The sequence below is a fragment of the Conger conger genome, chromosome 16 (assembly GCF_963514075.1).
Source record: "Conger conger chromosome 16, fConCon1.1, whole genome shotgun sequence".
In the NCBI taxonomy this organism is placed as follows: domain Eukaryota; kingdom Metazoa; phylum Chordata; class Actinopteri; order Anguilliformes; family Congridae; genus Conger; species Conger conger.
Genome location: NC_083775.1, coordinates 39,668,179 through 39,682,996, shown reverse-complemented (window position 1 = coordinate 39,682,996; position 14,818 = coordinate 39,668,179). Strand labels below are relative to the sequence as shown.

The 14,818-nt window shown below is 42.7% G+C and overlaps 1 protein-coding gene across 2 annotated transcripts in view; it reads right to left on the bottom strand.

The window, feature by feature from the left end:
- Positions 1 to 13,340, bottom strand: part of si:dkey-16l2.17 (serine protease 27) — a 13,823-nt gene extending 483 nt beyond the window's left edge. Inside the window, exons 1-7 of one of the 2 annotated variants that reach the window (XM_061225327.1) lie at positions 13,242 to 13,340; positions 12,678 to 12,727; positions 11,983 to 12,006; positions 8,517 to 8,679; positions 7,021 to 7,292; positions 4,847 to 5,010; positions 1 to 1,759 (exon numbers count right to left, since the gene is read on the bottom strand). The exon at positions 1 to 1,759 is cut by the window's left edge and continues 483 nt beyond it. In XM_061225327.1, coding sequence (XP_061081311.1) covers positions 1,514 to 1,759; positions 4,847 to 5,010; positions 7,021 to 7,292; positions 8,517 to 8,679; positions 11,983 to 12,006; positions 12,678 to 12,727; positions 13,242 to 13,252 — 930 coding nt within the window. In that variant the 5' untranslated portion in view covers positions 13,253 to 13,340 and the 3' untranslated portion in view covers positions 1 to 1,513. Of the gene's footprint in view, positions 1,760 to 4,846; positions 5,011 to 7,020; positions 7,293 to 8,516; positions 8,680 to 11,982; positions 12,007 to 12,677; positions 12,728 to 12,968; positions 13,206 to 13,241 lie in introns of those variants that run through there. The other variant, XM_061225328.1, reaches the window with a different exon arrangement.
- Positions 13,341 to 14,818: the final 1,478 nt, after the last annotated feature.

Below are 14,818 nucleotides of genomic sequence, written 5' to 3'. Positions count from 1 at the left end.
TTGAATTAAGATACAAATAAGTATGTGCAACAAGGTAGAGAGTTTATCGGACAGCATCTCTTCCTTCACAAACAATTATGTTGCAATTTGTGGCAGTACATTTATATGTCATCTCGTTATTCTCAGAAACATTGTATAATTAAACATGTATCATTTATAATGTAATGTATAAGGTGTCATTTTCATTTGGAACCATTTCCAATGGTCCCGGCAGGATAGAAAAGTCCCGGCAGGATAGAAAAAATGGATACACATTTATAATTGTGAATAAAAATGATAAAAGTAATCTATTCAAATACAAAGCCCCTACCTTTGAGTTCCCTGAAGTGAATTTATTTATCATCTAGGCCAATCAAAACATACAAAATATATTAAAAACATTGTTTTAAAACCGCAGAAAATTAACGATCCCTTTGAAACGGTCATGATTTGATTGGTTTTACTCAACTAAAAAGCTAAGAAATTCCCCTGAAAGAGCATCTCAAATGGAAGGGTGCCTGTAGGTTGTTCCTCGCCTCTTAAATTATTTATAGCCAAGACTTGTAAATTCTGTAAAAGATCAAATTAATCTTCACCAAAAGGTGTTAAGCAAAGAGTTAACACAAAGGCGTTTCAAAGTCACATAGCCTACATTAAAAGTAAATAATCTTTGGAATGCATATTGTACAATCTTTAACATGTCAATCGTGCATTTTTTCACATTAAAATTGCCATATTTCATCAACCTTTTCTTGGTTTTCAATCTAACGCATTTGCATTCTGTAATTGTTCCTCTCTATGCACTTTTCCACTGGGGGTGTCGGGTGTATTCAAACGCTCATAAGGCACACAGAGGAACTTGCCTACTGAATGTGAAAAAGCATGTGGAACATTATTATTATATATTTTTTTTAATTTAAACTTTAATTTAACCCTTTCAGTCCCAAGAGTTCCATATGGCTCACAATATTTATACCTTTCAAACCAATCAAAATTACTGCTAGATTAGTTTTGAGCCCCTATTAAAACTCTACAAATGCTCATTTTTCTCAACCAAAGCCAGACCCCTGCGGGATTTCACAGCTTAACACTGGGCTTGGGCCTGAAAGGGTTAAAGCTGCGGTCTGATGTTGTTCAGAGTCAGACGACATTGTTCTTTGTTTTAAGGCAGTCTTTTCTCCAAAATACACTCCGCTGACAAATCAAGGATGGACATGGAAACCAACAAACGGATAAACCGTTTTTTTTTCTTTTTCTCTTCTATGTCCCGTATCACAGCTCGGTGCACAGCACGGGGCAGTCACGGCGGAGAGGCAGGAGGCTCTGCTAACGCTGAGTGAACCGCTAATGGAACAGAACCCGATGAATTACAAGCAACACACACGTTGCCACTTGCGTTACACATTCACAATAGTATTCTGTGCTGGCTCTGCTCACTCACCGCTGCGGCAGGCCATTGGTGGACTGGCGTGGGCTGCACAGCAGGAGCCACTCACAGCTCAGCGGTGACTCAGTGTCTGAAACGGGGGAGGACCTATGAGAGCAGCACCAGAGAGAGCAGCAGGGTGAGCAGCACCCCACTGCGGCCGGCCCAGCTGGGCGCGGAGCCGCTGAACAGCTGGATGTCCGGGATGGTCCTCTGGATGAAGCTGGTGAAGGCCGTCAACCTGGCGTACACGCCGGGCTGGTTGGGCTGAGCGCACCCGATGCCGAAACTCACCACCCCGGCCTGCACCCACGTCTTATTCTTGATGCACATGAGGGGGCCCCCCGAATCCCCCTGAAAGAGAGCAGCGGGGTGATCAGTGGTGTCCTGTGTATTAACATTACAAACAGGACGTACAGAAGTGTGTGTGTGTGTGTGTGTGTGTGTGAGAGAGTGTGAGTGTGAGAGAGAGAGTGTGTGTGTGTGTGTGTGTGTGTGTGTGTGTGTGTGTGTGTGTGTGTGTGTGTGTGTGTGTGTGAGAGAGTGTGTGAGTGTGTGAGTGCGTGAGTGCGTGAGAGTGTGTGTGAGTGTGAGTGTGCGTGTGTGCATGTGTGAGTGTGAGAGAGTGTGTGTGTGTGTGTGTGTGTGTGTGTGTGTGTGTGTGTGTGTGAGAGAGTGTGTGTGAGTGTGAGTGTGTGTGAGTGTGTGTGTGCGCGTGAGAGTGTGTGTGAGAGAAAGTGTGAGAGAAAGTGTGTGTGAGTGTGTGCGTGCGTATCTGTACAGAGTCCCACAAGGATGGGTGCTAGGACCACTGCTCTTCCTCATTTACAGAAATGATTACATTTAATTGCTAACAGTTTGGAATCTACTAAAGTAATCCAGGAATATTTAAATAGAACCCAGAAGAGGCCAGAAAATGTAATTCAAAAGAACTAAATGTAAAGTTCTGCAAGTTGGAAATAAAAATATAAGGCAGGATCACTTTATGGGTGATACAAAATTGGAATTTGCTCAAGCGGAAAAAGACAGTAATTAATCTAAGGAAGTAACACTACCCTAACACAATACCCTTGTCAGACCAGACTAAAGAGTGCAGTTCTGGGGAACTACAAGACAGATATACTGTCCCTGACTCCTCTCCAAAAGTACTGGAACAAGGTCAATTCCTTTGTTTTTGCTATACACTGAAGACAATTGAGTTTGAGGTCTAAATATGTATGAGATCACAGTTCCGAATATCAGCTTTTATTTCCTGGTATTTTCATCTAGATTTGTTAAACTACTTAGAACACATCACCTTTTGTATCAGACCACACAATTTTTAGGTAAGCAAAAGTATTGGAACGTGACAGTTGTTTCTTGTTGCCCAGATGTGCCCTGTTAGCTTGATTGGTAAAACAATAAATAGTTCTGAATATCTACTCTTGGTTGAAGCCTTGGGTTTTGCCTGTGAAGACTGCATTTGTTAGAAAAGATAAACCAACATGAAGACCAGAGAGCTGCCTTTGGGAGAAAAGCATGCCATTTTGAAGCATAGAAGAAAGGGGAAATCGATCAGCGCCATTAGATAGAAACATTGCACAAGCATTGGGGATAGCTTGTACAACAACTTGGATGTGGTCTGATACCAAAGGTGCCATGTTCCAATAGTTTAACACATCTAGGTGTGAATACCAGAAAATAAATGCATAAATTCTGCACTCTTGTCTCTCTGTCCTTGCTGTTCCAATACTTTTGGAGGGGGCTGCAGGGGTGCTGGAAAAGGTTCAAAGAAGGGCAACCAGAGTAGCACCTGACATGAGTGTGACCTTTCTTTAACCTTTAAATGGTAATATCTCTTTCAGCTCCGTCAGTTTAAGCTCTACATTCCTTTGTGTAGGGTAGTACCAAATTAAACGGTAATGGTACTGGGGATGATTAAGGGTATGTAGATACGGCGTACGGATGCGAGGAGCCCCCTGGTACGCCGCCCTCATGTCCCCATAGTTCAGAATATGGGTGATTACCCAGCGTCTGACTCGTTGCACACCGCAGCCTGAAACTGCAGGCATGAGTCTGAGGAGGACCCTTCATGTGCAGGTGGGCCCGTGGGGGGGGGGGGGGGGGGTGCCATGACCGGCGCGGGGCTGCTTCAGTGATAGCCAATTAGCACTGCGCTACATTAACGAGTGTTCAAGATGCTCCACACTTCTTCTCCTTTACCCAAACTCTGTATCGTGTTCATAAGTTAAAGATTATTTTCGGACTTCTAACGGTCAAGAGTGGAATTGCAGCAACAAACAGCCTCAAAGCACAACACGGTTTACCCCCCCCTTCTCGCTGAGGTTGAAACGCCATTGGCTGCGGCAATTAGAATCAATTTTCAATCAACGACCTTGAATTATTGTACAGCTATACAATGTTTTGGTACAGTGTTGAAACCTATCAGGATGATAAACACAGGCAGAGGGTGAATGGACATGTCAGAGAGCCCTTTCAATGATAGGAAGGGATTTGAAGACACTCTTGAAAATGGTCTTGTAACAATGTTTTAACACAAAAGTCTTACTTTATTGTACCTTTAATTTGCTCGCTTTGTTTCCAGCTCTGTATTGTCCACAGACATTTTAAATTGTAGTCACCAGGCGTCCCACACGGTCAGCAACTAGGACCAAAAACTGATTTCACCTGCCAGAGTTTCCCAAAGCATGCGGTAACGGGAAGAAGGCCTAGAAATATCTCAAGCCATTTGCTCTTTTTAGGAGTTCTTCCAGAAAAACGCCACTTTGAAGTAGTACATGAAACCCACAACAACCAGGGACTAGTCCTCAGAATCCAAGTATTGTGTGTGTCATGTTAAAACCTGTTGTACTGATAGAGGACAAACCAGTTACCTTAAGTCAATATAAACCTAGGTAATTGTATTATCTAAACCAACCTATAACTATTTCCTACACAAAATCAATGTTTTTCAGACATTAGAAGTTTTGGTAAAATGATGATTATGTTCTACTGCTGTAACTAAATTAGTAACTTTCCAATTCTCTCCAAATCATCTTTTTTCAAGAGAGTCTTGACATTGTGCATGAAATTGGTCCAAAATCTCTCTGAGACGCGTCTATTGGGAACCTCACCCCAGTCTATAATTTAGTCAATTGAAAAAATGTTACCTCCTACATTCCAAAAAAATGTGAGTTAACAAACTGATGAAATGACCGATGATACAAACAAAGCAGCCTCAGAGGGCAGACTTTCCCCCAACAAGGAAAATGTACCGTTCATTTCAGAAAACCAGATGACTGCGCTGGAGGGTTGCGTTTATGATTGGAAAACAAAGCAGCGGCCATTTTGAGGCCTGCTGATAGTGCCGCGCTACAGGAAAAGAGCGGAGAGGAGTGAAGAATGTAGCCTTGCTCTCAGAAACGGGAGCGGCCGTTTCGAGGGTGCAGGGCGCGCCGATACCTGGCAGGAGTCTTTGCCCCCTTCCCGAAGTCCCGCGCAGATCATGTCAGACAGGATGTCCACGCGGTCAGCAGGGGGCTGCTGCTGGTACATGGAGCGGCAGGAAGCCTGGCTAATGATGGGCACATCAACCTCCTGCAGGGGCCCCAAGCCGCTCAGAGAGACTTGGGAGAAGAAGGAAAAAGGACTGTTGTAATGCTGTTGTGGGCTCAGAGAGGTAAACCGGTCGAACAGGCAACACTGGCAGCATGATGAAAGGTGAGAAAGGATGACGTCATTCGCCACTACAGCGAAAAACAACAGAGCGCCATTTGATCCTTCCACAGTGACCGAGAGCAGTAAATATTCATGGGCCGAGGAGCCTATGAACAGCTGAATGAGTATCAGGCACGCAGAAACCAGGACTCATGCAATCGGCACAGTACTGAGGGAACTCCAGACCGTAAGAATGTGAGCATATTTTAGCCTGTGCTGGAATATAAGTGTGCTGCTTAAACAGGTCTGTTCCCTCTGCACATGAAGCTGTTCAAAAAAATAACTGAGCTAAGCTTCCAAGCACAGTTGGTCATCTCTCCTACCCCTCACTAAAGGTATAACACTAACCTGTTTGGGAAGCAGCCCTTTGCATGAAAACTGCTCTATAAACAAACATTATTAATATTATTGGACAATATTATTGGAATTATCAAGAATAATAATAGCAACAATAATAATAATTTGTTTTTATTTATTTTTCTACAGACTCAGTGACCACTATTAAGTAGACATGTACACCAACTTAATGCAAATATTTAATCAGCCAATCATGTGGCAGCAATTAAATGCCTAAAAGCATGCAGACATGGTCAAGAGGTTCAGCTATTTTTCAGACCAAGTGCCAGAATGGGGAAGAAAAGTGACTTTGACCATGGAATGATTGGTGGTGCCAGACAGGGTGGTTTGAGTATCTCAGAAACTGCTGATCTCTGGGGTTTGTCCATGCACAACATTCTCTAGTTTGCTGAGAATTATGCAAAAAAGAAAAAACATCCAGTGAGCAGCAGTTCTGTGGGCAGAAACGCTTTGTTAATGAGAGGTCAGAAGAGAAGGGCCAGACAGAAGAGCATCTCTGAACACACAACACGTCAAACCTCTAAGTGGATAGGCTACAGCAGCAGAAGACTAAATAAGTCAAAAAAAAAAAAACCTAAAGTGACTCATTGAATGTATAATGGGATACTGGTGGTGGTGGTGGTGGTGGTGGTGGCGGTAGCAGTAGTAGTAGCAGTAGTAGTGGTGGTAGTGGTGGTGGTGGTGGTAGTAGCAGTAGCAGTAGCAGTAGCAGTAGTAGTGGTAGCAGTAGCAGTAGTAGTAGTAGCAGTAGCAGTAGCAGTAGCAGTAGCAGTAGCAGTGGTAGCAGTAGCAGTAGCAGTAGTAGTAGCAGTAGCAGTAGTAGTAGTAGCAGTAGCAGTAGCAGTAGCAGTAGTAGTAGCAGCAGTAGTAGTAGTAGTAGTAGCAGTAGCAGTAGTAGTGGTGGTGGTGGTAGCGGTAGTAGTAGCAGTAGCAGTAGCAGTAGCAGTAGCAGTAGCAGTAGTAGCAGTAGCAGTAGCAGTAGCAGTAGCAGTAGCAGTAGTAGTAGCAGTAGCAGTAGCAGTAGTAGTAGTAGTAGCAGTAGTAGTAGTAGTAGTAGTAGTAGTAGTAGTAGTAGTAGTAGTAGCGGTAGCGGTAGCGGTAGCAGTAGTAGTAGCAGTAGCAGTAGTAGTGGTGGTGGTGGTAGCAGTAGTAGTAGCAGTAGCAGTAGTAGTAGCAGTAGCAGCAGTAGCAGTAGTAGTAGCAGTAGTAGTAGCAGCAGTAGTAGTAGCAGTAGCAGTAGCAGTAGTAGTAGCAGTAGCAGTAGCAGTAGCAGTAGTAGTAGCAGCAGTAGCAGTAGTAGTAGCAGTAGTAGTAGCAGCAGTAGTAGTAGCAGTAGTAGCAGTAGCAGTAGCAGTAGTAGTAGCAGTAGCAGTAGCAGTAGTAGTAGCAGTAGCAGTAGCAGTAGCAGTAGTAGTAGCAGTAGCAGTAGCAGTAGTAGTGGTGGTGGTAGTGGTGGTAGAGGTGGTGGTGGTGGTGGTGGTAGTAGCAGTAGCAGTAGCAGTAGCAGTAGCAGTAGCAGTAGCAGTGGTGATGATATGAAAGCCCCCCAGCCCGCTGCTTACCCCCCTCGCTGACATGGCCCCAGCCGGTGACGTAGCAGCGGGTTCCGCTGGGGAACTGCACGTTGGCGTCGGGCAGGCAGATGGGCGTGATGTAGTCGGTCCACGGCACGGATGAGGTCATCTGGACCAGCGCCATGTCGTCCCCCTCCTCCGGGCTTGAGTACCCCGGCGCCACAATCACCCTGCGCACACGCCGGTTCTCCTCAAACCGATTAAATCCGTTCAGCTGATGCCTGCCCAGGTACAGCACGTAGCCCGACACCAGTGAGGGCCTGGACAGAGACAGAGACAGAGACAGAGACAGAGACAGAGACAGAGACAGAGACAGAGACAGAGACAGAGACAGAGACAGAGACAGAGACAGAGACAGAGACGGGAAGATTACACAGCAGGAACGGGACAAATTCTTCCCGTAACGTTCTGTAATGCCAAACGCCGTTACAGAACATGAGCAAGCAGTGAGGGAGCAATTACTGCTCCTTTCCTCAGGACCACGAGCATCCTTGGGTACAGTCGCAGTCCAATAAATTAGAGGAAGAGGCAGGAGCTTTTTATAACATGGCCGAACGGTTACAGCACTGTTGGGAACCAGTATGGAGGGCACGTGGGACAGTCAACAGTATAGACAGACGGAGCATATTTTGTGGACATGGTAGTTTGGAGGCTGTTTAAAGCGCGGCCACACTCAGCGAAACCCAGGAATTATGCACATCATACATTATGCACATTACATTACATTAATGGCATTTGGCAGACGCTCCTTATCCAGAGCTACATACATTAGACTACGCAGGAGATAATCCTCCCCTGAGGCAATGCAGGGTTAAGGGCCTTGCTCAAGGGCCCAACGGCTGTGCGGATCTTATTGTGGCTACACCGGGATCGAACCACACCGGGATAGTGTGTGTGCAATAAGTAGAGGTTACTGCATTCAGTAGTTAGTGCGAGTGTAGTAAGTAGAGGTTACTGCATTCAGTAGTTAGTGCGAGTGTAGTAAGTAGGTTACTACATTCAGTAGTTAGTGCGAGTGTAGTAAGTAGGTTACTACATTCAGTAGTTAGTGCGAGTGTAGTAAGTAGAGGTTACTGCATTCAGTAGTTAGTGCGAGTGTAGTAAGTAGGTTACTACATTCAGTAGTTAGTGCGAGTGTAGTAAGTAGGTTACTACATTCAGTAGTTAGTGTGAGTGTAGTAAGTAGGTTACTGCATTCAGTAGTTAGTGCGAGTGTCCTAGATAGTGAGTAGTTTGTGTAATGCGTGTAGTGTAGTAGTGAGTAGTTTGTGCAATGCGTGTAGTGTAGTAGGGAGTAGTCTGTGTAATGCGTGTAGTGTAGTAGATAGTGAGTAGTTTGTGCAATGCGTGTAGTGTAGTAGATAGTGAGTAGTTTGTGCAATGCGTGTAGTGTAGTAGATAGTGAGTAGTTTGTGCAATGCGTGTAGTGTAGTAGATAGGGAGTAGTTTGTGTAATGCGTGTAGTGTAGTAGTGAGGCACTTACGTTGGGAAGCAGTGAGCTGCAGATAGCACCCAGTCTTTGGTTATGATGCTTCCTCCACAAACATGGTTGTTGTCCAGCTGGATGTCCACCTGCCAAGGCCAGTCTCCTTCCTGCGCAGCAGTTCCACCCACAATCCTGTTCCCCAGGGCCGGCCGGCCACACACTGCGAACACAGGCAGAGGCTAGCAACAGGACCCCAGTCCTCACAGGACTTTAATCACCCATTGGCTTTCCTACAGCAGTGCTTCCCGAACTCGGTCTTAGAGCGCCTGTGTATGCAGGTCTTTGCAGGAGCGAAAATCTTGATTAATTAAGGTTGTTGAGCATTTTCTTCCTCAACCTAATGAACGGAATGCAGGCGCAGCTCATCAGCTTTGCTTCGTCTTTGCGTTCTTCATTTTCTACTATGAATAAATAGATATTTCTGACATAATGTGGTTTAAGAGGGTTAACAATCTGTCAAAACATGAATGGCTTAATTACGAAAAACTGAAAGCTTTTTTTTTATTCATAATTTTATTCGGGAATTGTGGTTGGAACAAGCATACGCAGGGGCTCCCCCCAGACTGAGTTTGAGAGCCACAGTCCAACAGATTGTGCCAGATTACAGCTTATAAATGCCCAAGAGGGAGAGAAAAGTCCACACCCCAATTAGTGAACACATCTTACGCTTACTGCATGTACAATCGAAATGGGAAAGGACCACTGTGATACAGCACTCTTGAATGCATGCAGCAAGGAGAGAATTCACAGTGCATCAGCCTAGTCGTTAAGGTGCTTGACTTGGAGTTGGAAAGTTACATTATATTACATTACAAGGCATTTAGCAGACGCTCTTATCCAGAGCGACGTACAACAAAGTGCAAATCAATCACAAGAACAAGTGCAAAAGTAGATCTGAGAGGACAGTACAGTTCCGAGTCCTAGTGTAAACATACAGAAATTCAGAACCCTTGAAGAGTACAATCAACTTTCAAACTAGCATACCACAGTCGGCAGCTAGAATACAACAACAGCCAATAAAAACAACAATACCTATACAAGTAACGATATCTATACATAAGTGCCATTACGGTCTAAGGCTAATCACAGTGATTGAGTCGGGGAGGGAAAGGTGTAGCCTGAAGAGATGGGTCTTCAGTCTGCGCTTGAAAGTTGGTGGTTCAAGCTCTAGTGTGGCCAAAATAACATCATGCCCTTAACCCCCAACTTGATCATGGGGGATTGGCCCCCGCTTAGTCTAATCAACTGAGTCACTTTAGATAAAAAGCAGCTAAATAACTAATGCAGTCAGAATGGTGCCTTCTCTGAAAACAAAAGAGTTGTGATATAGACTCTTTGAGTACACCTGTAGACCTACTTATTAATGTGATTATCAGCCATTCGTGTGGCAGCAGTGCAATACATACAATCATGCAGACACAGGTCAGGAGCATCAGTTAATGTTCACATCAACCATCAAAATGGGGGGAAAAAATGTGATCTCAGTGATTTGGACCGTGGTATGATTGTTGGTGCCAGACAGGCTGGTTTGATTATTTCTGGAACTGCTGATCTCCTGGGATTTTCACAGTCCACCATTTTGTTATGTTTTGCCAAAAGAGTCTACCCAATCAGGTGCCAACCGTGGTCTGTGGTAGCTTATGTCCCTTGATCATGTTCCCCCATACAGCCCATCCATCCATCCATCCATTATCTGAACCCGCTTATCCTGAACAGGGTCGCAGGGGGGCTGGAGCCTATCCCAGCATACATTGGGCGAAAGGCAGGAATACACCCTGGACAGGTCGCCAGTCCATCGCAGGGCATCGCAGGGGCCCATACAGCCCCGCCCATTAAATAAACAGACGGTATTTTTTGGGGCGTCAATTATGCCAATTCAAAATTCTGATCAAAATGCGCTAATTTACATATAGGTGAGCATCTGTGGTTATTCAGGAGAGTTTGAGGTAAAGAGCGTTTGTTGAATCTGACGTCAAGAGCGTTTGTTGAATCTGACGTCAAGAGCGTTTGTTGAATCTGACGTCAAGAGCGTTTGTTGAATCTGACGTCAAGAGCGTTTTTTTGAATCTGACGTCAAGAGCGTTTGTTGAATCTCACGTCAAGAGCGTTTGTTGAATCTGACGTTAAGAGCGTTTGTTGAATCTGACGTTAAGAGCTTTTGTTGAATCTGACATTAAGAGCATTTGTTGAATCTGACGTGGCACACTCGTACGAGTCCATCGTACAAAAAAAAGACCGAAGGGAGAGTAGGTTGGTAGTGGGATTAAGAGCTGAAAAATAGCAAAAGGCAAACTCCGCAGAGAAAGGCCCCGGTTGAGATTTGAATCCTGGACATTGTTGCTATGAGCCAACGGTGTTATCCACGGCAGTGCCATGCCACACAGCAACAAATCTTTCCAGAAAAAAATCTCTATATCTCAAATGGAACTATGGGAAAAACATTTATTGGCCATTAGGACAGAGAATTCTTGATGTCATGAAAGACCTTGACCCAATAGCTCAGTCTGGTAATAAATTGAACTCCACCCACTTAATCCCCATTTAGGAATAGATGGAAATGTTTAGACTGATATAAGTCAATAAGCAAAAATTGAGAAGTCAAATGCATTGCAATGCTTAATTCATACCATAATATCCCCATATGTTGTAGTCTGAATGCATTCATGGATTTACAGTTACAGGCCCACTCAGTAATTTCAGTGCTAATATAATGCTAATGGATTTAACAGGCAAAAAGGCGAAGCTATAGAACAAGTGGATAGATTTAATCTGCTAATAAAAATACCTGTAAAGATGCTCACAAAAAGCACTTCAACGGGAAAAATAGGACAGTACTTCCTTGTTCATCTTTCACTTTCCATATTTCACTCAACTTCCTTGTTCATCTACATAAAACCCTGAAAGGTGTGACTACTGCAGTAAGCAGGACAAGACCAGCGCGGAAATCAGAGCAACAGCAGAGCAGAATGAGCAGGTTAGAATTGTGAACCAGTCACACAAGCTTCACATCACAGTCATTTCGCAAAAATTCAACAAGAGGTGTGGGAATTCACCACTCCCACTGCTAAATCATTAGCACCACTTGTATGTGTATGACTTTTAAACTTCTAAGACTAGTACACAGCCACAACCAAAACTAGGTCAAATAGAGAATTTATTCAGATAATTTACAATGCAAAAGTTGGGTCTGGAAAATGTCAAAAAAATGATATCCAACCGAGTAGTTGGTAAGGTGGACAGTTTACTATCAAAATGAAACTTCAAAAGGTATAATAGACCTTACTTGCATACTAAATATTTAGTAGTTACTGCGATGTCTTCGCATGTTTTGATCATGTCAAATAGAGCCTTATTGGATTTGTCGTTAAGAACATTTACAAAAAGTTTGAGCAAAATTGGAGCGGTCAATTCCCACACCTCTGGTTGATTTTTCACGGAATGATCCATCATCGGTGTTAATTACCTTGTGCGTCACATGTCCAAAAACCTGTATGAAACAATAAAATAAAAAAAAATAAAAAAATAAAAACGGGTTAATGTTCAGGCTGCGACTCATTTAATTACGTAACAAACAGCATAACTGGCCCATATTGACTGAAATATTGTGCATACAGATAAAAGACTACTATTTGGGTGCAACCTTTTTCTAAAGCTACTTATCTTGCCATAGTTTTACCCTTTTCACAAGCTAATCTACATCATGGCCAACCCTGCTTGCGTTTTCGTAAATTTTCAGTAGCCCTTCTGAGGGGAAACCTTTCAGTAGATGCACAATAATGTCAACACTCAAGTGTGTTATCGGCATATTTATATTACGTCCGGAGATTACCGTGCTCATTTTGCCACGTAAAACATGTACACATTTTATATTCGAACTAAATGTTATTCATCTTGCCATTGTAGGTATAAATAAGATGGCGGTCATGCGATCAACACCAAGGAAGGTCACTAAAACGGAGGATTCCAAACCTATCGCAAAGCACAAGACAATACACATACAAGACCATAGGCCTATTTGTTATAATTTATTGGCAACGCCGTGTGTTTTCCTGTGCGATCCTGAACATAAACTTAAATACATAGGTAATACCAGTGCAGACGTCGTCAGTATAGCCGAATGTGTTATCCACTGTAATGCAAAGAAAAAAGTTTACTCACCAACATGCGTCAAAACAGCGATGGCCAGTACGTCCAATTTTAATAACATCCTGTTTTAGATCACACAGGCAAACAAAAAATCAAAACGCATGTTTTATATGCAGCGTCCGCTTATCCTTGCTAAAACAACATTTGAAACATTCTCATTTTTTGTTTGTCACCACACCGTATAGTTAATTAAATGGGCCTACGTGTACGATTTCTAAGCAATTCAAAGAAACGAATACACCTATCTTTGCACAGTCCCATTTTTAGTGTGATCAACAGCCAAACTTTCCATAAAGGCCTTACCTGTAATAAATAGTTCAGTTTTTTAGCCTAACAAGAGCAAATCGCTTTCTGTAGCTGCATATAGCCTAACAAATCTTCGAAACCAAACACCTAGATAACGAAGTACTAATTGACTAATGATCTCGCGTCTGTTTATCCGCTTTACGGGGGTCTTTATAACATTTGCGACTCAAAAACAATATAATACAGAGAAAATTAAAAGAAAATGGACACACGGTAGAAAAGACGTGCGGGAAGAACAGCGGCGGGAATAAATTACTGCGTGAATCTTACCTGAGCGGCATTTACCCAATCAGATGGCACTAACCCACTCCCTTCCACTTCTATGGCCACCCCCAAGCGGACCATTGCCCTCGCTCATTGATACAATCGTCAACCGAAACCAGGTCGCGAAAACAATGTGCAAGAAAGTTATTCATTTATAGTTTATATCATTGTTGGCACATTCTACTTGTGGTAAACATTATTAGTGAACAGGTTCTTAGAACCTATATATTATATTAGAACTTATAGCCTACGTTAACGTAAACTGTGATGCAAAGGATAATTATCTTGAATATTAAAAAGTAACATTTGGTAAATGTGCTTGGTTTGAACCTATTCATTTACAGTATATGTTATTGTGTTATTATATATATATATATATATATATATATATATATATATATATATATATATATATATATATATTATATTATATATTATTATTATTATTATTATTATTATTATTATTATTATATATATATATATATATATATTATTGGAGAATAGGCTACTGCACTTTGCATTTCAAATGACCGAACTACGACTGAGTCAGCTACTTGTGTGTGGTTGCCACAGAATTATGAAGATAATAATCGCGTGGCACTTGGTGAGGAGAAATGCAAATGACACCACACGACAAGCTCACTTGTCACAAAACACCACTCGTGTATTGTCCCCGTAGATTTCAGCGTATTGAAAGAAAAAAAAAAAAAAAAAAAAATATATATATATATATATATATATATATATATATATATATATATATATATATATATATAGATAGATAGATAGATAGATATGTGTGTGTGTGTGTGTGTGTACTGCTATATCTAAAGTCGTCCCGTGGATGAGCCAGAGGGGAGTTATAAAGACCAGGAAAGTTGACACCATTTTCCTTTCAATACGCTGAAATCAGAGTGAGCTTGTCGTGTGGTGTCATTAGCATTTCTCCTCACCAGGTGCCACGCGATTATTATCTTCCCAATTCTGGAACCAAGGAATCCAGGAAGCGGGGAGAGGGGGAGGAGGGAGATGCAGGTGGGGGAGGGGAATGGAGGGAGAGCAGTTTAAAAATGTTTGTCTTATTTTTCTTATTTTCTATTCGTAGTTACGAGCGAATGCAACAACAAAAATAACGTTATATATATCCTGGGATGGCCAGTCTCACGGGATGTACCCCTCTAAATTAGTTTTTACACCAAAGCAATGGCGGATTTGTCAGTATGATAATTTGGTTGTACAGTATATTATCAGCCCTAACAGAGCTGGAGAAGTTTGTATTTGGTTACCTGGTGGATTTTTGTACTGGGTTCAAAGTTGCTCCATCTCCACCAGTTTGGGCACCACACAGATAACATGGAGTCCTTTCCAGTATTCCACCATGTTGAGGTTTTTAGGTTATTTCATCATAATAATAATAATAATTATCCACCATCTGACACACAGGTTTCAGCCTGTATCTCTGCTTGCCCGAGTGACATCCAGAGCTGGATGGACAACCCCCATCTAAAGCTCAACCCAGGTAAGACTGAAATGATATTCATCCCTGCTAATACCTCTCCCCATCTGGATCACTCCATTTCCCT